This window comes from Podarcis vaucheri (genome assembly GCF_965113315.1).
Source record: "Podarcis vaucheri genome assembly, chromosome: Z".
Taxonomy (NCBI): Eukaryota; Metazoa; Chordata; class Lepidosauria; order Squamata; family Lacertidae; genus Podarcis; species Podarcis vaucheri.
The window spans coordinates 44,243,117-44,264,226 of NC_138758.1; the positions used below are offsets into that span (position 1 = coordinate 44,243,117).

General features: G+C 43.5%; 1 protein-coding gene across 6 annotated transcripts in view; it reads right to left on the reverse strand.

Moving 5' to 3' along the window:
- The window catches only part of TNC (tenascin C), an 83,479-nt gene that overhangs the window by 41,278 nt on the left and 21,091 nt on the right, over nucleotides 1-21,110 (reverse strand). For 5 of the 6 annotated variants that reach the window (XM_082208757.1, XM_082208759.1, XM_082208760.1 and 2 more), the window contains exons 2-7: nucleotides 11,149-11,741; nucleotides 6,935-8,527; nucleotides 5,097-5,360; nucleotides 3,392-3,507; nucleotides 3,132-3,288; nucleotides 654-923 (exon numbers count right to left, since the gene is read on the reverse strand). In XM_082208757.1, the coding sequence (XP_082064883.1) occupies nucleotides 654-923; nucleotides 3,132-3,288; nucleotides 3,392-3,507; nucleotides 5,097-5,360; nucleotides 6,935-8,527; nucleotides 11,149-11,611 (2,863 nt within the window). In that variant the 5' untranslated portion in view covers nucleotides 11,612-11,741. The remainder of the gene's footprint in view (nucleotides 1-653; nucleotides 924-3,131; nucleotides 3,289-3,391; nucleotides 3,508-5,096; nucleotides 5,361-6,934; nucleotides 8,528-11,148; nucleotides 11,742-21,110) is intronic. The other variant, XM_082208758.1, reaches the window with a different exon arrangement.

Below are 21,110 nucleotides of genomic sequence, written 5' to 3' on the forward strand. Positions count from 1 at the left end.
CTGCTCCAACTACCTGTTGGAGTTCTTGAACTGGAACTGTAGAAGCAGTTACAGATAGGTAGCCGTGTTGGTCTGCCATGGTCAAAATAAAAAAAATTCCTTCTAGTAGCACCTTAAAGACCAACTAAGTTAGTTCTTGGTATGAGCTTTCGTGTGCATGCACACTTCTTCAGATAGAAGCAGGTAATGGAAAAGAACACCCTGGTCCCAACCATTGGCCAAAGGAGCAAAAGTCATCAGCTGCTATTCAGGCAAGAACTCCAGCAAGAGAAGACCAGCCTGGTCCCAACTTGCAGCTTATGGTTTGCCAGTTTGCTCTGATCATACACTTTGCTTTGCCAAGTGATCTGGGAGAAAGTCAGATCCAGTACAATTAATACAAGACCTGACAAGCACATAGAGCTGAAAAGGGAAGTGGGAAAGTGTGTCTGTCTTCCAGCTTCCTCCCACAGCTCTATGCAGTTCTCAAGGGATGAAAAAAAGTAAATTCCTCGCCACCTCATGACTAAAAGGGCACTGAGTGAGAGGGAGCTCAGTGGGTCTATGGGCACCAAAGTTATCATTCAAGGACACCATTGCATCCATTGCTGCCACACTGGAAACCATGGTATGTAGGTAGGTAAGTAGGAAGGAGAACTCTGACCACTTCTTACCTGTGACAAAGGTTTCCGTAACAGGGTCACTCTCCATATCCCCACGTCGGGACACTAGTGTCACCTCATATTCGGTGTGTGGTTTCAGATTCCCAATAGAGTATTGGCTATCATCCTTCGAGAGGTCGATGGTTGTTCGGTCCCCTGGGACATCCTTGGGCCCAAAAGTCAGCTCAACACCATCAATCTCAGCCAATGGTTTAAACCATGTGATCAGTGCTGTAGTGTCTGTAACATCATTTGCCTCAATCTGGCTGGGGGCATCAAGCTCTGTTGAGTACCAAAAAGGATGAGACAGGGATTTAGAATATTTGGATACCATACAACTCCTTCATGAATAGGCTTTTTAAAGGGTGCAAAAATAAATTTGAATGAATTGCAAAAATTCTCTGGGGTGGGGGTATGCAGAGACCATACATCTCCATCTCAAAACAGTTTTCATTTTCATTAAATAATTAATTAGTTGGCTAGTTAATTTACCACATTTTCTAATTTTCTCTGTACTGTATCTAATAAAACATATAAAACTTGATAAAATGTTTTCCACATGTGGTGAGCAGCTATTCAATTTGACAGTTGCTACAGGCACATGCAAAGAGCGCCCCCCAACCCCCGCTTCAGTACTGCTGTCCACTCACTAACCCTCTGGGGACATCCATATTCTTTTTGCAGCAGCAACGAGAACTGCAGTGACATAAAGTGCCTTTATTGTTCCTCTTTACTGCTGTAAGAATCTAGACACAGCAGGAAGGTGACCCAACAGAAATGCAGAGAGATAGTTTTTTCAACGGCTCTACATCCTCCACAGTTCCATTGTACTCTTTCTTTTCCTATCCCAATGTGTGTCAATATTAGGTTACTAGTCTTTCCAACAGTGTTGGCTCCCAGTACTTGTGGGGCATCTGGAAGAAGGCTGTCAGTGGGCCCTCAGCCCTAGCCTCTCAATTATGGCCCCCCTCCACTATGAAATGAGTAGCCATCTGGTTAGATGCAGCCCACACTATGTGAGAGATTAGGAGACTACAGTTCTAAGAAGCAAATTATCTTCCCAACTGCTGCCCGTTACATTGTGGAGGTGAGGAGGGAGGACATGTGAGAAAGGTTTCAACTCCCATGACTTGCTCCTTGGCTGTCATGCCCCAGACCAAGAATCCTCATGTGCCACGTGGTTCTATCACAGGAGTTCCAAGGAGGAGGCTTGGTTCTTCCCACGTGGACCTGCTGGGACCAGATCCCTCATCTTGTTCCCTGAGCTCTAGGGAGATTCCTGACCAATGGGTGAAACCTGACCAGTGGGTGGACCAGAGATTCCCTAGGATCAGGAAAGACTTTAGGAGATGGGTATGTTCAGAAAGAAAAGACTGAGAGGTGAAACGATAGCCATCTTCAAATACTTAAAGGTCTGTAACACAGAAGGTGGACCAAGCTTGTTTTCTGGTGCTCCAGAGGGTTGGATCTGAACAAATGGATTCATATTACAAGAAAGGAGATTCTGACTAAACATTAGGAATAAAGCTCTGGTGGTAAGAGCTGTTTGACAATGGAATGGACTACCTTGGGAAGTCATGGACTCTCCTTCATTTGAAGTTTTCAAACAGAGTTTGGATAGCTATCTGTCAATGATTCTTTAGATATGATTCTTGTGTTGCAGGGGGTTGGACTAGATGACCACTGATGTCCCTCCCAACCCTACAGTTCTATGATTCTGTAATTCTAAGTCCCCCAGCTTGAAACTTTGCTGCACAGAAGACACCAGTGTGCACAGAAAAGGTAACAGGCCTTTTAAATAAGATTATACACCAGTTATCCAACTCCTGAATCCTAAAATGAACTGCTTTTGGGCAGGCTAAGGCTTTTACTGAGTCAGATAAAGGTTGGGTTGGGCTATCTGGAGTGTTCTGCAGCTGTAGAGGGGCAGTGTATCTGGTGAAAAGAAGGAGCTATTGTTGCATGGGCCCTTTCCTAGCAGTGGAAGTTAAGAGGAAGAGGCTGGTTTGACTGGTTTGCTTTCTCCCTTCCCTTTCACAGCACAGCCTCTAGTGTTTGCTGTCAGACCTTGGCATCTCGTTTTCTCACTATGGAAAGAGCCCAGATTTTTCAGTATTCTGTAATTGCAGACTCTATTGGGAAAAATAGATTCAAATCAACTAAGTAGTCTTTAGTGTTAAAATGTTCTCCAGTGATAATGCTTGTGGTTTGGATATAGAGTACTTCATTATGCTTTTGTTGATAACCTTGCTCATTCTTTGTTTGGTGAGAAGCCTCTTGAAGATTGCAGCAACTATCAGTTTTGACAGTTGCTACAGTCGTCCACTGCAAATGCCATCCATTCTAGCTTTCTCTCAGCATTGCTGCTTGCTCACCTTCCCAGGGTATCTATTTTCTTCTCGCAACAAACAAGAGAAGCAACTCACTAAATAGTCAGACTAATAACTGGTACAGTCACCTAGAGGCTGATCACATTCAGTTGCTACTTACTTGTTGTTATTACCCTGGAGAGGCCAGGTCCTCTGGTTTGATTCTTCACAACATAAAGAGACACATTATATTGTTGTCCTGGTGCCAGGCCTGGTTGCAAATACGATGTTTGGGGCTTCTTTAGACTGTTCCTGATTCCCACATTGTCCTCCTCCTTCTGCAATGCAAAAGTTAAACAATTGGAATTTAAAGAAGCAAGAAATGTAACCAGGGCCCTTCACATCACAAGGGACCCATTCATAGGCCAAATCTTTCCTTACCAGGCTGTTAAAAACAATCTCCCATCCACTGAATGGGATGTCCAGGGGGTCCCACTCCACCTCCACTGATGTCTCTTTAATAGATTTGAACTTCAAGCCATCTGGAGCAGGCAAATCTGGAAAGCAATAGCAGAAAGCAGATCCATGAGGCATGGCTTCAGCATTCAAACCATATTCATTAAATATATATATATAGAAATACCCCCAACACTATATGCTGGAACACTACTTGAAAGCCAGTAAGCTACAAAGAAGAAATCCGACATACTGGGACCACAAATATGTTCAAATATATAAAAGGATGTCACATAGAGGAGGGAGAAAGGTTGTTTTCTGCTGCTCCAGAGAAGCGGACACGGAGCAATGGATCCAAACTACAAGAAAGGAGATTCCACCTAAACATTAGGAAGAACTTCCTGACAGTAAGAGCTGTTCAACAGTGGAATTTGCTGCCAAGGAGTGTGGTGGAGTCTCCTTCTTTGGAGGTCTTTAAGCAGAGGCTTGACAACCATATGTCAGGAGTGCTCTGATGGTGTTTCCTGCTTGGCAGGGGGTTGGACTCGATGGCCCTTGTGGTCTCTTCCAACTCTATGATTCTATGATTCATACTATCAAACCTTTTCCCTGTCATTCTTGAGGAAGGCCCAGGATTTAGGACTGAAAGAAAGCAGTTCCTCCAAATCCATCAACTCACTGGAAGGTTGCAAAGAGCCACATTCCTGTTTGCAATGTGGGGTGGGGCGTGTCAGTACGCCTTTTAACCTATGTCAGCGACTGGCCTCAATAACTGATTCTGCCCCAACTGGGCTAGGCAACTGGAGCACTTTTAGAGACCCTCCAGTTCTGGAAAGCAGGTCTCAGTGCACTGGACCCACAACTGTGCATTGTGAGCACCAGACTCAGCAGAGAATAAATAATGCGGAAGCTAGCTGTGAAGCATAACTTCTTTTATTTCTAATAGCTACAGCAAACTAAAGAACTACTGGCTTTCATGAGTGTTACAGCTCCCACTCAGCCATCTAGTCACTACATAGATAAGACTCTCTCCACACAGAGTCAGGCAGGCAGTGAGGAGCGGAAGAGAAGAAGAGCAGTTTCCGCCCCCTCCTTTCTGAAAACATCAGATCAGGAGATTCTTTCAATGGGAGGGGGTGAAAATATCAACAGGGCAGGAGGGGGGGGGCTGTAAAGATGGCTTAAATCTTTTCATGCTCTGCTCTTTGGCCCATTTCCCCCCTTTGCCTACATGTTGTCATTCCAGAGTAAGAGCATTGCCTTCACTCAGGTTTGGCTTTCTGATGAAGCGCCTTCCTGCTTGGTTCTGCAAGGGGCAACACAGAGAATTAGGAGGAGGAAGCTGATAGGCAGTTCTACCCTCTGGGCTGGTCCTAAGTAAAAAAAGTAGGCAGGTGAGAGCTGGCAGGGCAGTGTCAGGCCCCATTCACCCTAATGGACCAGCCTCCTTTGCTAAATAAGAGGTGTTTTGCACTTGACTAGTATTGGAGAAAGGTTTTCTGAACCAGAGGAAACGATGGCTGCCCCAACTAGTACCCACTTAATTACATCTGGGCTCATAACATAGAAACAATAACATAGAAGCAAACAGCAGTGCACCCATGTATTCCATCCTGATTTTACAGGAAGGTAAGCATTTTGTAGACAAGCAAGTTAGTTGAATGGATCAGCTGGGCTTTAATGTACTTACAAGTGGCTACACGGGCACTAATTGGGATGCTTTTCTTGTTCTTCAGGATGGCAAAAACACGGATGAAGTATTCCACACCAGGCTCCAGCTCCCGGATGGTGGCTGACGTATGGTTCCCAGGCACTCTGAACTCAAAGTCTAAGCCACCAGTTCCGGTAGGGATATAGGTGATGAGGTATTCAGTGACCACGTTTTCATTCTTCCATTCCAGGTTGACAGTCTTATCAGTCACATCTGTAACTGTCAGATCTTTTGGAGGCAATACTAACAAGAGAAATTAAAAGATAAAATAAAAACATGTACTATGGCAGAGAATCAAATGTCATGCGTTTTTAAAACTGAGACACAGATCATTTGCCATGCTAAGGGCTAGGCTGCGTGATCAGGGTAGTCATTTTGGACTGTAGGTGGGGAATCAGGGTTCTGAAGGCTCCCACCAGCACCCTATGTACGCTAGAACCTGCATTTCATATTGCTTGTTGTTGTTTTTAGAAGGAAAAATGCTACCCATTCCCTGCTGTTCAACATAGTACAGTTAAAAGAGGGCTCTATTAAATGTTTGTGCTGAACCTTTAGCTCGTTTCTAACTTTGAAGCCATCTGCACTATGCATTTAGAACAGTATCATAGCACTTTAAACTGTATTGGCTTCCCTCAGAGACTCCTGGAAACACAGTTTGTTTAGGGTGCTGAGAGGGGGTTGCTTTTCTCTTCACTCTAGCCTTCTCTTACTTCCCCTCCATGCTTTAAAGCTCTGTCCAAGTGCTCTTTTTTGTTGTTGTTGCTCCTGAGCTTTCCCCACAAAAACCTGCTCTTTACAGCTGAATTGGAGGAAACGGAAATCCACAGGAAACCCCAATTGCTTTTCATTGCACTTCAGTTTTAAAGAGCAGTTTTTCATAGGGAAAGCTCTGGGGAGGAAAAGAAAGAGTACTCAGGCTTGGAACTTTAAAGTGCAGACCTCTGCCTAGAAAGTGTGGGGCAAAATGGGCCAATAACAAAATGGGCCATAGATATTGGTTACAACATATTAAGTAAACCTATAAAAGATTATGTACCGGTGGTACTTGACACCCAGAAAAAATAGTGAAAATGTATTTAAAAGGGTCTAATTTATGCTGGAAGTGCCACGAAGTGGAGGGAACCCTGATCCATACGTGGTGGTCATGCAAATATGCTCATGTAAATTATCCACACAGAATTAGAAACAGATTCTAAAACTCACATTTCCCCAAATACCAGAGGCCTTTCTATTAGAGATAATAGGTGATGACATTCCAAAAAAGACACTCAATATTTTTTTGTACGCAACCACTGCAGCTAGAATAGTATATGCAAAAAAAAAAAAAAAAAAAGGCAAGCAGAAAAGATACCCACAAAGGAAATCTGGCAGAACAAATGGATAGAATGCATAGAATTAGTAACCATGACGGCAAAACTAAGGAATAAGGATGAGTTAAAGATAAGAAAAGAGTGGAGGTGTTTTGGAGATTATCTTAGAGGGTATAATATACAATTTAACCTACAAGTAGGAGTTAACATATGAGTAGCAGATAACATCAAAAAGGAAGTCTTGAAATGATAATGGGTAAAATATGAGGATATGCAGCAGATCAAGATTTCCATAGTATGCCACAGAGAGATGGATTAGGAAGCCTTTGGAAAAGAAGTGATTAATACAGTACAATGTGTGCATAAAATCTTTTAAAATTTCATAAATAAAAAACAAATAAATAAAAGAATACTGAGAATGGTGATTCATCCATGTGGGCAACTGCCCCACCTTGCCTCCCACAGGGAGCCCATGCACATAATGGTAACTGTTTGGGTGGTACTTACCATCAGAACAGTCATCGCCTACATAACCTTCTTCACAGACACACTGTCCGTTGACACAGCGGCCGAGATCGTTGCAGTTGTTGGGGCAGGACTGCTCACTGCAATCTTGTCCCTGGTATCCCTCGTCGCATATGCACACTCCGTTGATGCAGCGCCCTTGATTGTTGCAGTCTTTGGGGCACTGCAGTTGGCTGCAGTCTACCCCGGTGAAGCCCTCTTCACAAACACACTGCCCGTTCATGCAACGGCCTCGGCCACTGCAGTTGTTCACACAGGCCAGTTCTCGGCAGTCATCCCCAACAAAGCCTTCATTGCAAACACACACACCATTGATGCAGCGCCCACGGTTGTTGCAGTCATTGGGGCAGGTCCTTTCAGCACAATCCTCCCCTGTGTAGCCCTCATCACACACACACTGGCCATTGATGCAGCGACCATGCCTGTTGCAGTCTTTCGGGCACCGCAGTTCACTGCAGTCCACCCCAGTGAAGGCGTCATCACACACACACTTGCCATTGACACAGCGTCCCCGGTCGTTGCAGTCATTGGGGCACTGCAGCTGCCCACAGTCCTCACCCACAAAGCCCTCGTTGCACACGCACTGCCCATTGATACACCTTCCATGGTTGTGGCAGTCATTAGGGCATTTCAAGTCTCCGCAGTCATCCCCCATAAACCTCTCATCACACTCACACTGCCCCTTGATGCAGCGGCCACGGTTGTTGCAGTCATTGGGGCACCGCAGTTCACTGCAGTCATCCCCCATGTACTTTTCATTGCACACGCACTGGCCATTCACACAGCGACCGTGGTTGTTGCAGTCACTGGGGCACCTCACTTCTCCACAGTCAAGGCCCAGGAAACCTGCATGGCACACACATTGTCCATTAATGCAACGGCCACGTTTGTTGCAGTCTTTGGGGCACCTCCGGTTGGCGCAGTCATCCCCCATGAACCCTTCATAGCATACACACGAACCCTTGTCACAACGACCATTCCCATGGCAGTTGCTGGGACAAGTCATTTCCCCACAATCTTCTCCAGTGAACCCAGCATCACAATAGCAGGTCCCATTAACGCAACGGCCACGGTCGTAGCAGTCTTTGGGGCAAATAAGCTCACTGCAATCTTCTCCAGTGTAACCTTCGTCACACTCACACTCCTCCTCCACACAGCGCCCACGGTTATTGCAATTATTGAGGCACAGGGATTGGCTGCAGTCTGTCCCACTGAAGCCTTCTGTACAGATGCACTGCCCATTGACGCATTTCCCATTCTCACTGCATGGCACCAAGCAAACTTCCTGGCTACAGTCCTCCCCGGTGTAGCCATCAAAACACACACACTTGCCATCAACACATTTGCCTTGGTCATTGCAGTCCCCAGGACATGTCAGTTGCCCACAGTCCTCCCCTGTGAAGCCTTCATCACAAATGCACTTGCCATTGACACATTGCCCTCTGTTGTTGCAATTCTGGGGGCATTCTGGTTCAGAGCAGTTGGGGCCCTTCCAACCAGGTTCACAGATGCAGCCACAGACATCATTACTGTAGTTTCCCCGTCCACTGCAGTAGGGAGTAGCATCAATGTGACCTGTGCCAGTGAAACAAGGAAGCATGCCATCATTAATATATATATATATATATACAGCAACAGCTAACATAGAAGCACCAGAAAACATTATGGATTAGAAGTTTCCCTCCATTAACATAAACACATGAGAAGAGCCCTGCCGGATCAGGGCAACGGCCCATCTAGTCCAGCGTCCTGTTATCACAGTGGTTGCCTAGATGCTTATGGGAATCCCACTAGCAGGACCTGAGCACAACAGCCCATTCCCCAACTTGTGATTCCCAAGAACTGGTACTCAGAGGCACACTGCTACTCTTTCCAACTCCTGGTTTAAGTCAGAAATTTTCAAAAAAATCAAACTTGGGGAAAAAAATCAACCAATCACCTGTACTGGCATCCTTTCAGCTTCTGACAATACTTACGTAGGCGTTCCCTTGTTCTCTTGACTTGAGGCTCCTGTTTTAACTGCTTTAATGGGATTGTTTTGTTACATGTTTTGATGATGCAAGTTTATATTGTTTTAATGTTTTATTCTCCAACTAAATTATATCTGGAACAGACTCATTGAAATTAGTCATGACAATTCATTTCAGTGAGTCTTCTCTGAGCTATGTCTCTGTCTGCTGAAGCAAAAGCCTCTTGGGCTAGTGGACAACTGAGTGTTAGCTGTGGGCAAGATTAAATTCATTGCAGGACAGAGTGCCAAATATGTTGCGCAGCAAAGTTACCACAAACCTGCTTATGCATTTTCTTGTGCAACAGCATTCACAAACAGAACACATATGCCATTAAATGCCTTTAACATAGAATTTAAATTTGATACAACACAATGTGCCTTTTCATTATGGATGTTTTTATATTTGTGTGGCTGTTTTTGTAACCCACTTACATACTTATCTTGGCATTAAGCAATTAATGATAATGAGAAGTTGGTTCACTGACTTTTCTGCCTTCCTTGGCATTCTTGATTCATAAACCTGCGCTGATGGTGGGGAGGAATCTCAATAGCTGCAAATGTATGTGTGAATGCAGGATTGTTTTCGTGTGGCCTTTTCGAGCCTGTTCAGAGCTCACTGGATGAAGGGTGCATGGGGAATGCTTTTCCAGGGCTGACAACAGGGGCCTGTATTACCATGCTCCTGCTAAGGCCCGTCCTCTAGTAGGGTGCCTACAGCCAATACCAATTGCTTCCTAACTGTGATGCACCACCTCCTTGCATATAGTCTATCCACCTACCCAGGGGTGGGAAACTCAGGCTACAGAGCCATACACAACCCTCCATGCCTCTTTTTTTGGCCCTCAAAAGGACTCTCTCCAGATCATAGACCCTCCCAAAGGCTGCATCCAGCCTGAGTACATTTGGGTGGCTGGAATGCTTCTTTGATAATGCTTCTTGCTTGCCTGGATGGGAGATGGAGAAATGTGATGTGTGTGTACAGACCTCTCACTTTTGCATGGCCAGAATGCAATTTATTGCACAAAAGTGAGATAGAATCCCTAGCTACCCACAGTCTATTCACAACACACTCACCATTTAAAACAGGGAAAAGTACCAGCCACACTGGGGTTTATTTTGTGACTGCTAATACGATTTAATATTGATTCCCCTTTAAATGTTGAATGCTTTATTCATTTTGTGTTCTGAATGTGTAAGTAGGCTCTTTGAAGAAATATTTGGGAATGTGAGGTATACATTATTAAACAGAATGAACAAATAAAACAACTGCACCGTGTACCTGTTATCCATCATGGGCCTTTCTCGACTACAACTTCCTTTCCTGATTTATTTATTTGGGTCCACCTAATAGACTGAAAGCCTTTTAGGACAGCAAACATATGAGGAATCAGCAGTTTACTGCGCAGCATTTCTGAATCCCACAACAATAACACCTGTTGTTATGGCTTGGTGGTAGAACATCTGCTCTGCATGCACTGGAGCATCTGCTCCAGAATTCGGCAGCTGGTCTGGTTACTGGGAGTGGCAGTCGAGACCATATAACACTGGTCCTGAAAGACCTACTTTGGCTCCCAGTATGTTTCTGAACACAATTCAAAGTGTTGGTGCTGACCTTTAAAGCCCTAAATGGCCTCGGCCCAGTATACCTGAAGAAGCATCTCCACCCCCATTGTTCAGCCCGGACACTGAGTTCCTCCTCCGAGGGTCTTCTGATGGTTCCCTCACTGCAAGAAGTGAGCTTACAGGGAACCAGGCAGTGGGCCTTCTCAGTGGTGGCACCCATGCTGTGGAATGCCCTCCCATCAGATGTCAAGGAAATAAACAACTATCTGGCTTTTAGAAGACATCTGAAGGCAGCCCTGTTCAGGAAGTTTTTAATGTCTGATGTTTTATTGTGCTTTTAATTCTGTTGGGAGCCACCCAGAGTGGCTGGCGAAACCCAGCCAGATGGGCGGGGTATAAATAATAAATTATTATTATTCCCAGCATCTCTTGGTAGGACAGGAAGATCCCCCTGCCTGAAACTTTGGAGAGCTGTTGCCAGTCAGTGTAGACAATGCTGGACTAGATGGACCAGTGGTCTGACTCAGCATAAGGCAGCTTCCTTTGTTCCTAACTCAGCACCCCAGTCATTACATTGTTGAAGGGCCATAGCTCAGTAGTTGGAGCATCTGCTTTGCCATACCTATTGCTGGTTGTCCACTGGGGCAGCACCCGGATCCACTGGTGCACTGGTCTCGCAGAGAGGACACCAGTCCCTCCAGTTCCTCCAACCTACTTAGGAGATCCTTGATATCAGGGGCTGCTGCACAGCCACAAGCCCGCCGTGGGATGTTTATCCTGTGTGTGAAGACAATCTGGTTCTCCTCATTCAATGTATGCTCCTGGTATTGCTTGTCCTGCTCAGTCTGAGTCTTGAGTTCTGAGTCGCCACTTGCTGAGTCCAAGTCCACAGAGCAGAGGTTGCCTGCGGGGACTTTAATATTGTAGACATGGTTAAAGACCACAGGCTGGCTGTCCTCCGGCAATGTGACATTGAGTCCAGCCTCCCTCTTCTGCCGAATAATTCTTTTGATGAGTCCACCATGAACGTGTTGATGGAATAAAGCGATGGTCACCAAGGCCAGTACCCAAACATGGAGGCCCATGTTGAGGTTCAGTTCCTTGGGAATTCTCTTATGGCTTCAAATCTCCTTTATGTTCACAATAGAAAGGAACAATGAGAAAAGCTCGTTTCGATGTGATTGTGCCGATCAGCTCTCCCTCCTATCAATGGTCCTGCAACAGTTAAAGTTACATGGAGCAAGTTACTTCTCTGTGAAACCAATATCATGACAGGGTGGTTGACCTCCAGGAAGAGGTCAGCAGTGAGTTCAGAAGCGATCAGTTTGCAACTGAATAAGACCTTCAAAACTGTGGTGAAACAGAGTGGCAGATGCAGACTATAGGATATGCTGAGCCCAAACCATTTAAGTTGTTGTGGAGTCAACACCAGCACCTTGAACCAAATCTAGAAAGTGATATGGAATAGAGATGGGTGAACACCCCTTGGATTGATCTAGAAGAAAATGTGTCCTTCCGAGCTTCCTTGATTGGTGGGGAAGGTCCTCATCATCTGGATGAGGCCTTTGTGTGGCTCTTGAAATATTAGCCTGCGGTGGGGAACCTTAGGTCTGGGGGCTAAATGCAGCCTTCAGGGTCTCTCTACCTGGCACTTTGGACTCTCCCTGACCTACACCCACTCTCCCTATGCCACGCCCATCCCCAGTCCTTTTCCATGTCCTCCCTTGAGAGCTTTTGCTTGGCTGGAATGAGTTCATGGACTATAACAATGCCTCTTGCTTGACTGGATGATGTTTGTATGTATATTTAGCACGATTGGGATGTAGCCAACTGTACAGAAGGTAAGAGTTACATCTGTTGCCACACCCATTTTTGCATCTATTGTTGTTGCTCTTGTTGTTATTCTACCATGCTATTCAGTTCAAACAAACACTCAAAGAAATAAAAAAGAACTAGAAATCCAGTACATAAAATTGAAACCTCAAATGCAGTAAATAAAAAACACCATTCACTGGGAGCAGCAAAACAACTTCTCAAATCCATAATTGTATTCCTGAAGATGAGGGTAGCTTGAACCTCCCCACACTTTGCACTGTTAAGTCGGATGGCTTTGTTATTGCTTGCACCCCTTGTATGCCCTCCAACATTCCACCGATGAAACGAGGGACATCCCATTCCATATTGATAATTTTCCTATTCATACTCTATACATCTTATTGCATTGCCCTAGGCGTTCTGGGCAGCTTCCAACACATATAAAAACATAATAAAACAAGAAACATTTTTTTAAAAAAAATCCCTATACCAGGTTGTCTTCAGACGGCTCGGGGGTCAGATAATTCCATACCCTCCAACATTTCTCCAGTGAAAATCCTAAGGCACTGGCTTCTGCCAATTACTTCTTGGTAGCTCAGTTTACCTTTTCATAATAAAACACAGAGCCCCTGGGGCACAGCAGATTAATTCTGTTGAAACAAGAGAGGCAAGAGAGAGGCCACTGTGTGCCCATAATTACTTAAGTATGCTTAGGGAGATGTTAAACCAAGGAGGTGGGCTCATGATACCTCTAGCTCCATCAATCAGGAAGAATCATAGAATCATAGAATGTTGCTGTTGTTAATTTTAGGCCTGTGCACTGGTTTCAGTCAAAGTCCACATCTTGAACAAAACAGGACCAATGGAGGGGGATCCAGGCTTTGGCTGAAGGGGAGCAAGTTCTAGACTGCCCTGGGTCAAGGATTCCAAAGTGGCCGGGGCTGTTAGGGTATGAAGCATCAAGTAGGAAGAAGATTTGACTATTCATCTATGCATCTATTCCCAGATGATACACACAAGAGCACATTAATACTGAGCAGGATTGAACCCTTAGGTGATTCAAACCAGCAGGCTGCAGATGCGTGATACGCCAGCATGATAATTTCAGGGAATGTGCTAGTGAAACATCACCCAGCAGGATGGACCCTCCTGTTCTGCAATGTGGTCAAGAGGAGGGGATGGACACACAGCACCTCCTTCCTCTGCCCCTCACAGTCATGTTTATAATTAGGATTTTAAAACCATTCCTACCACTGAGTTGATTTGGGGCCAGATCCAGGTTGGATGTTCCCTGGGTCAGCCCAGCCTAGGTTGGGGGGAATTGGGGGGCCCATTCCATTGGTAGGGAGGCTGTGCATAGCCCTCCCTTTTTTACATTTCTCTAGGCAATTAACAAATATACCATAAAACAACTAAAAGTATTTCTAAGCACCTACAGAAAACAACAAAATGAACACCCAAGGCAGATACCTTTTCATCCAGCTTGTCAAAACAAAAATGCCTTTAGTTGTTTCTGTAAAGTATGGATAGTGTATGCCTGTCATATCTCAACAGGAGTACTTTTCTGCCAGGATGCTGTTAGCATCAGTGTATGTGTGCATCATGCAGGAAAACCATAAGCAGTGGAGACTGGTTTATTGGGGCTAGTGCGGCATTGCCCCACCAACCTCAGCCTGTCCTTAGCACATCCCAGACCTCATTGCCTTTCTACTTCCAACCATTGCAGGGAGTGGCCCTGCCTGTCAGCTTCCTCCTCCTTTTTTGTAGAACCCAACAGAGAGAAGAAGGCGAACAAGAAAATAATTAGTTTGCTCTACCTATATCTTTGGCTCTGGCTGTGCCTGTCATTGACTCTGGTGGCACCTGCTGTTGGGATCCCAGCCTTCTGCACCACCAGTTCTAATGAGGAACAGCCTCCATTGGTCAGAAGATAATATTATTATTATTAGGACTTCTTATGAAATACTCTAAAAGAATGTAGATGCATGGGCTAGATAATCTAGAAAACTCTGGGTATTATCAAGTTCGGTCAAATGCAGTTACCTTGCGGAACCCACATTTTAGCAGCTTCCTTACAAGAATATCATGGGGGGCGGTGTCCATAGCATTACTGAAATCAAGATGCACTATGTCCACAGAATTCCCCTGATCCACCAAGATTGCAACTCATGGAATTAGCTGTCAAAAGATGCAGCAATAGCCACCATGTAACTTAAAACAAGGATGAGGAACCTGTGGCCCTGGACTACAACTCCCATCCACCCCAGCCAGTACAAACAATTGTCAGGGATGTTGAGGTGAGCTGTTAAATGAGCTCCTTGTTGAGACTCCCCCTGCCAAAAAAAATCCAACACAATACACAGGCAAATATAGACACAATTGTTAATGAAATAGAATGCACTGTGCATGGGTAAAACTTTTCATATACTCCCCATAGTATTCAATCATTGTCACCGATGGAAGCAAAGGCTCAGAAAAAGCTCAATATGGAGGCCAAATGGCCGAAATATTGAGAAATTTTGGAACAAGAAGGAGACAAATTGAAACTGCAGAGTTTTGAGAAACTAAAAGATAAAGTGCGAGACTGGCTTCATTATTATCAGATAATGGAGGCATACAATTTGGACAAGAAAATTGGCTTCCAGGTGGAAAAATCAAAATTAGAAACAGAACTGTTAGAACCTAAAACTAAGATTTTGTCAAAGATGTATAACTTGCTGTTGAAATGGAATACTCAGGATGAAACGGTGAGATCTGCTATGATTAAATGGGCACAAGATGTTGGACATAACATTATGTTTGCTGACTGGGAACAGTTGTGGACTACAGGTATGAAATTTACGGCATGTAATGCCCTAAGAGAGGATATTATGAAAATAATATACAGGTGGTACATGACACCAGTCAAGCTTGCAAAAATCTATCATTTGCCTGATAATAAATGTTGGAAATGTAAAGAAAACGAAGGTACATTCTTTCACCTTTGGTGGATGTGCCCAAAGATTAAGGCTTTCTGGGAGATGATCTTTAATGAAATGAAAAAGGTATTTAAATATACCTTTCTAAAGAAACCAGAGGCCTTCCTGCTGGGCATAGTCAGCTAATTGGTGCCAAAGAAGGATAGAATTTTCTTTATGTATGCCACAACAGCAGCAAGAATACCTAGTGCAAAGTATTGGAAGACACAAGATCTACCCACCTTGGAAGAATGGCAGATGAAGGTGATGGACTATATGGAACTGGCAGAAATGACTGGCAGAATCCGAGACCAGGGAGAAGAGTCGGTGGAAGAAGATTGGAAAAAGTTTAAAGACTATTTACAGAAATATTGTAAAATTAATGAATGATAGAATGATGTTGGATAGAAACTAAGTGGTTTCTAGCTGTAATGTTATAAGGGAATATGAAAAAATGGACTATTAATAGGTAAAAATCTAATGTTACAATACTTTAAGATTGAAGACTAGGATAAACAAAGAGGGGAGGGATTTGCTGAACTAACAAACTGAATTGGAATACAGAAAAGGGAGGCATGAGGAGGTCCGGGAAATAAGCAAATGAAAGATAAGTGATTGAAAGACTGAATTGTTTTTAACTATTTTTATTTTGTATTTTTCTTTTTTCTTTTTTCCTTTTGTAATATTTTGAAAATCTTAATAAATATCTTTAAAAAAATAAATAAATCATATGGAACAGGGGTGGGGAACTGGAGGTCTTCCAGATGCCATTGGATTACAGCTCCCATCATCCCTGACCATTGGCCATGCTGTCTGGGGCTGATGGAGTTCAACAACACTGGGAGAGCCACAGGTTTCTGTATTCACTGATGTAGAAAATAGAAAACTCATTTATACCAAGGCAGGTCATTGATATCTGTCCGTGGAACAAAGCTGGCTTCCTCGGCCTGAAGCAAGATGAAGCATTGCACCCCATAGTTGTCTTTAACTGGACTTAACCGTCCAGGGATCCTTTACCTTTTACCTATTACCTTTTCTGCCTAAAGGTGGTTCTGTGGCTTGAGACCCCAATCTGAAGCCTTCAGCTAAGTCCAAAGGTTACCAGAGTTTGGATATAATCTGTAATAGTTTGGTTAGTTTTGTGGTGTTCAAGTTCCAAGTTCTGCAGTCCCTGAAAACCCCCAATAACCAGAGGCCATAGAACAGCCTTCCCTAAGCTGGTGCCCTCCAGATGTTTTGAACTACAACTCCCATTATTATTGACCATGCAGATTAGAGCCAGTTGGAATTGGAGTTCTGAACATCATCAGGTTTGAAAAAGCTGCCACAGAAGTGCCAATGTTCTTGTTCAGCAGCCTTCTCTAACTCAGGTCAATTTCTCTCTGCTTATATATTTCAAGCTGCCAGGCGCTTTGGTGTGGGAACTTGGAGGAACCGGTGAGGTCAACTCACTTGTGCATGCTCCAATGAGATGCAAGGGACCTCATTAGGGCAGATTAACAAAAATGAACAGTGGCAGTCAGAGGAGGCTTTCATGGGGAACAGCTTGAAATGGCTTGCCTTGCTTAAGGAAAATCTGCTAGTAGATCCAGTTGCTGCCAAAAGACTCTGGGCCACAGGCCATCTTTTGGCACTTGGTGGGGGGGAACCAGTGTGTCTTGAAAGTGTTTGGGTTTTTTAAAAGAAAAAGAAAAAGGAGAGAGGAGGCAGATTGAGTGGATTGCAGCTTTTGACGCAGCAGGAGTGAGAAGACTTTTGATATATGTCATTGCCATTGCTGCTCTTTCTTAATGGGTAAAAGACTCTCTGCCTTCGATGGTTCAACTGTATGGAGAAAGTGGGAAAATAAAATAGGGATTTAAGGATTTTCCCTTGTTATTTTACTTTATTGCAGGGATGGGGAACATTTATCTCTCTGGATATTGCTGGAATTCAACTTCAATCTCCCCAGATCATTGATGATGTTGGCTGTGGCTGATGGGAGCTATTCTTTGAAGGCAGAGATTATCAGCAGCAGTGGGTATTTGGGACAAGCATCAAGAATATATATTCACAATGACAGGGATATGGAATGTGAACTTTCATACTCAAGTATATGTGCACCCATGTGTGGTTGAACTCCTGTCCTCTTTGTGGGCTTCTGAGAAGCATCTGGTTGGCCATTGTGAGAACACAATGTGGGGCTGGATGGGTGTTTAATCTGATTCAGCAGGGCTTTTCTGATGTTTCTAGGATGTTCCAATCATCATAGTTGTTGTCATTTAATTCATTCATTGCTGCTTCTTTTTTTCTTTTTTCTTTTTAAAAGGTCTTAGAATGACTCACACAACAGAAGATCTATACAACACATTTCAAGCAAATAAAACACGAAGATCAATAATAGCAAACTAGAATATCAGTCATAAGTAAATAGTCAAAAAGCCCTGTCTGCTAATAATACTAGGTGGGACTGTGACCTGACAAAACAGAGCTCTTCAGATGTTCCTAACTGGGAAGAAACAGTGGCTGAAGGCATGCCAACAGCAACCTCTCTTGCTGCTCTTGCATTGTTATAGACAAAGGTGCTCTGTCATTACCTGACAAATTTATCTATGAGGGGAAGGGCAATAGCTCAGTGGCAGAGCACCTGTGCTGCATTCAGAAGGTCACATGGCATCTCCAGGTAGGGCTGAGAATAAGCTCCCCTAATGAAATCCTCCCCTTCATGGATCACTATAGCTTAACATAGTTAAAGCTATGGTTTTCTCAGTAGTGATGTATGGAAGTAAGAGCTGGACCATAAAGAAGGCTGATCGCCGAAGAATTGATGCTTTTGAATTATGGTGCTGGAGGAGACTCTTGAGAGTCCCATGGACTGCGAGAAAATCAAACCGATCCATTCTGAAGGAAATCAGCCCTGAGTGCCCACTGGAAGGACAGATCCTGAAGCTGAGACTCCAATACTTTGGCCACAAGGAGAAGGAGACAACAGAGGACGGGGTGGTTGGACAGTGTTCTCGAAGCTACCAACATGAGTTTGACCAAACTGCGGGAGGTAGTGGAAGACAGGAGTGCCTGGCGTGCTCTGGTCCATGGGGTCACGAAGAGTCGGACACGACTAAACAACAACAATGAAATCCTAGAAAGCCACTGCCAGTCAGTGTGGACAATATTGAGTTAGGTGGTCTAATGACCTGAACATAAGACAGCTTCCTATATTTCTGCTATACATTTTTATTTTATTTTATTTTATTTTATTTTATACACATACATACATACATACATACATACATACTTGAATTGGCCTGTGACTCTTCTATCGCAAAAGAGAAAAAAAGCTGTGTGTGACAGGAACTTTTGCTAGTGTTGTTTGGGGATGGCTGTAAATGGATCCCTTTGTTTATAGCAGATGTAATGATGGGCAGGCATGGATAGAATTTCAAAAGGAACTCACAGCATGAAGCCATCACCAAAGGAAAGATGATTCCCTTTCTCTCTGGCTAAACAAATGCAAAGGAACTTGATTTGCAATGGTAAAATAAGAGAAACCCAATCTCTCTAAGGGTGAATGCTAGACACTCTCAAGAAACAGGCATGGCTTACTGTTGTTGATCTTAATATATAATTATTTCATTTCATTTCATTTATTAATTGCTTCCCCTGAGCCATCCCAAAATGATATACAACATAACAAATACCGGTACATATGTAAAATGGCTACTTATATATAAATCTTTGAAACAATTGCAGATAGAAACATACACACACAGCACATACAACAACTGGGATAAAATATAACTATTTAGAACCAGTGTGGTGTAATGATTAGAGTGTCAGATTAGGACCTGGGAGACCAAGATTCACATATGTAGGAATGGGTTTAAGACACTAAGAGAGGATATATTGTTTACTTATTATTTACCGGTATTCCTTGCTCACATTAATATGATCTTCAAAGTATCATCCTTTGTAGCTTAAATTTGGAAACTAAGACAAGTTTGATTTGACATTCTAGGAACAACAATCCAGGATGATTTTAAGGCAGGCTGGATTTTCCTGGTATTGCCTCTCCCTCCCCACCCCTCTTAAACAAGAACAATCACTCAAACATTGTTTTGTAAAGAAATAAAAGTAGTATTTACTTACATAATCTAGGTATTGAAGCATCAGTTTACAGAAGCAAAATAAAGGCAGGTTTATAACTACTATCTAAGTTACAAGAATACAAAAATGGTTTCTGAGCTGCAGAGCTCAGACATGCATATGTGGTCAACTTGGAAGCATGATGAAGAAAGAGGAGGCTACCTAGGCAGGAAGGAACTATGTAGTGTTACAGCTTCCTACCAAGACAGACAAAGGAAGTGATCTCAGAGAATTCTTTCGAGCAAATTTTACAGGAAAGCTCTGTGAGCTTCAGCCCCTTCATGGGCTCATCTGGTAAAGCATGAATTGCTCCAATAATGTCCCATGAAATCCCCACTCATTCATGAAGCTCACTTGGTGACTTGTCCAGGCACTTGTCCCTCAGCCCAACCCACCTCACAGTGTTGTTCTGTGGACAGAACAAGAGCAGAGAACCATGTACACCATATTGAGCTCTTTGGAGGAAAAGGTGGTATATAAATGTAGTAAGTAAAATAGAAAATAAATTAGAAGGCTTCTTGAAAGAAAGCCATCTTTAGAAGGTGCACAAAGGACAAAAGAGAAGGTGCCTATCCAATATATAAGTGGAGGGAATTCTAAAGGGTAGGTGCTGCCACACTAAAGTCCTGGTTTCAATATTGTGAGAAATGGACCTCCTGATAAGATGGTCTGTAGAAGACATCCTGTCCTGCAGAATGCTGTGATCAGTTAGGTGTTTAGAGGGGTATGTAGTAATATTTCATTCATATATACCAGGGATGGGGGAACCTATGGCTTTCCAAATGTTGGACTCCATCTCTCATCAGCCCCAATCAGCAAGGCCAGTGGATAAGGATGATGGGAGTTGGAGTCTATAAACTTCTGATGGCTGATAGTATATATTAGGGATGGAGAACCGAATTGTAATCTCAGTTCTCGGAACACAGCCAAAATGCAAAAGGTGGAAGAAAGAGCAAACTTGGGGAATGCCAAGGTTTGGATAAATACCCCCCAAAATGGAGTGTGACTCTACATGGGGGAGCACCCCCAAATCTCAATAAGTTCAGAGTATTCTCAGTGGCTATCGAATGCTAAGTGACTGTTCAAAAGGGAGAGGAAGTCATGCCATCTTACTAGTAGAAGTTGGAGGCTTATTTATGTTTTCTCTCTTGCTTGCATGGCTAGAATATGTCAGAAGGAAAGCAGACATCAGCACATCTGCAATCTCTTATTAATGGGATATCTCTAACAGGGATGTCTCAATGATTTGGCGCTAATTATATGCAATTAACAGGAGTTACAGGAGATTAAATACCGAGACATGAACACAGAATGACTAATTATGAATTATGAATGCCAGTTGCTTATTCAGACAGAGCAAAATTGATTGTTTCATTTCCAGGAGTGAGTTATGAGGAGCGTGGAGATCCTTTTATTTAGGCAAGGCTTTTCCGTAAATCTGGCCAGCTAAATATAACCATTACATAATGCACTCCTTGGTGCTACTTATTCAAACATCTGACTCAAAGCAACTGTGTTTATAAAAAGTATCCAAAGTTTATCTGACATAACCCACAGCAGTCAATAGATTCATGGCTACAGTGGATGGGTTTCAGCTGTGAAAGGTTTCACTGCTTGGTGTTTTTGGCTAAGACGGGTTGGCGTCAAACTTGTTAGCAAAGACCCAAAGCGCAGTCCATCATCCCTCTAG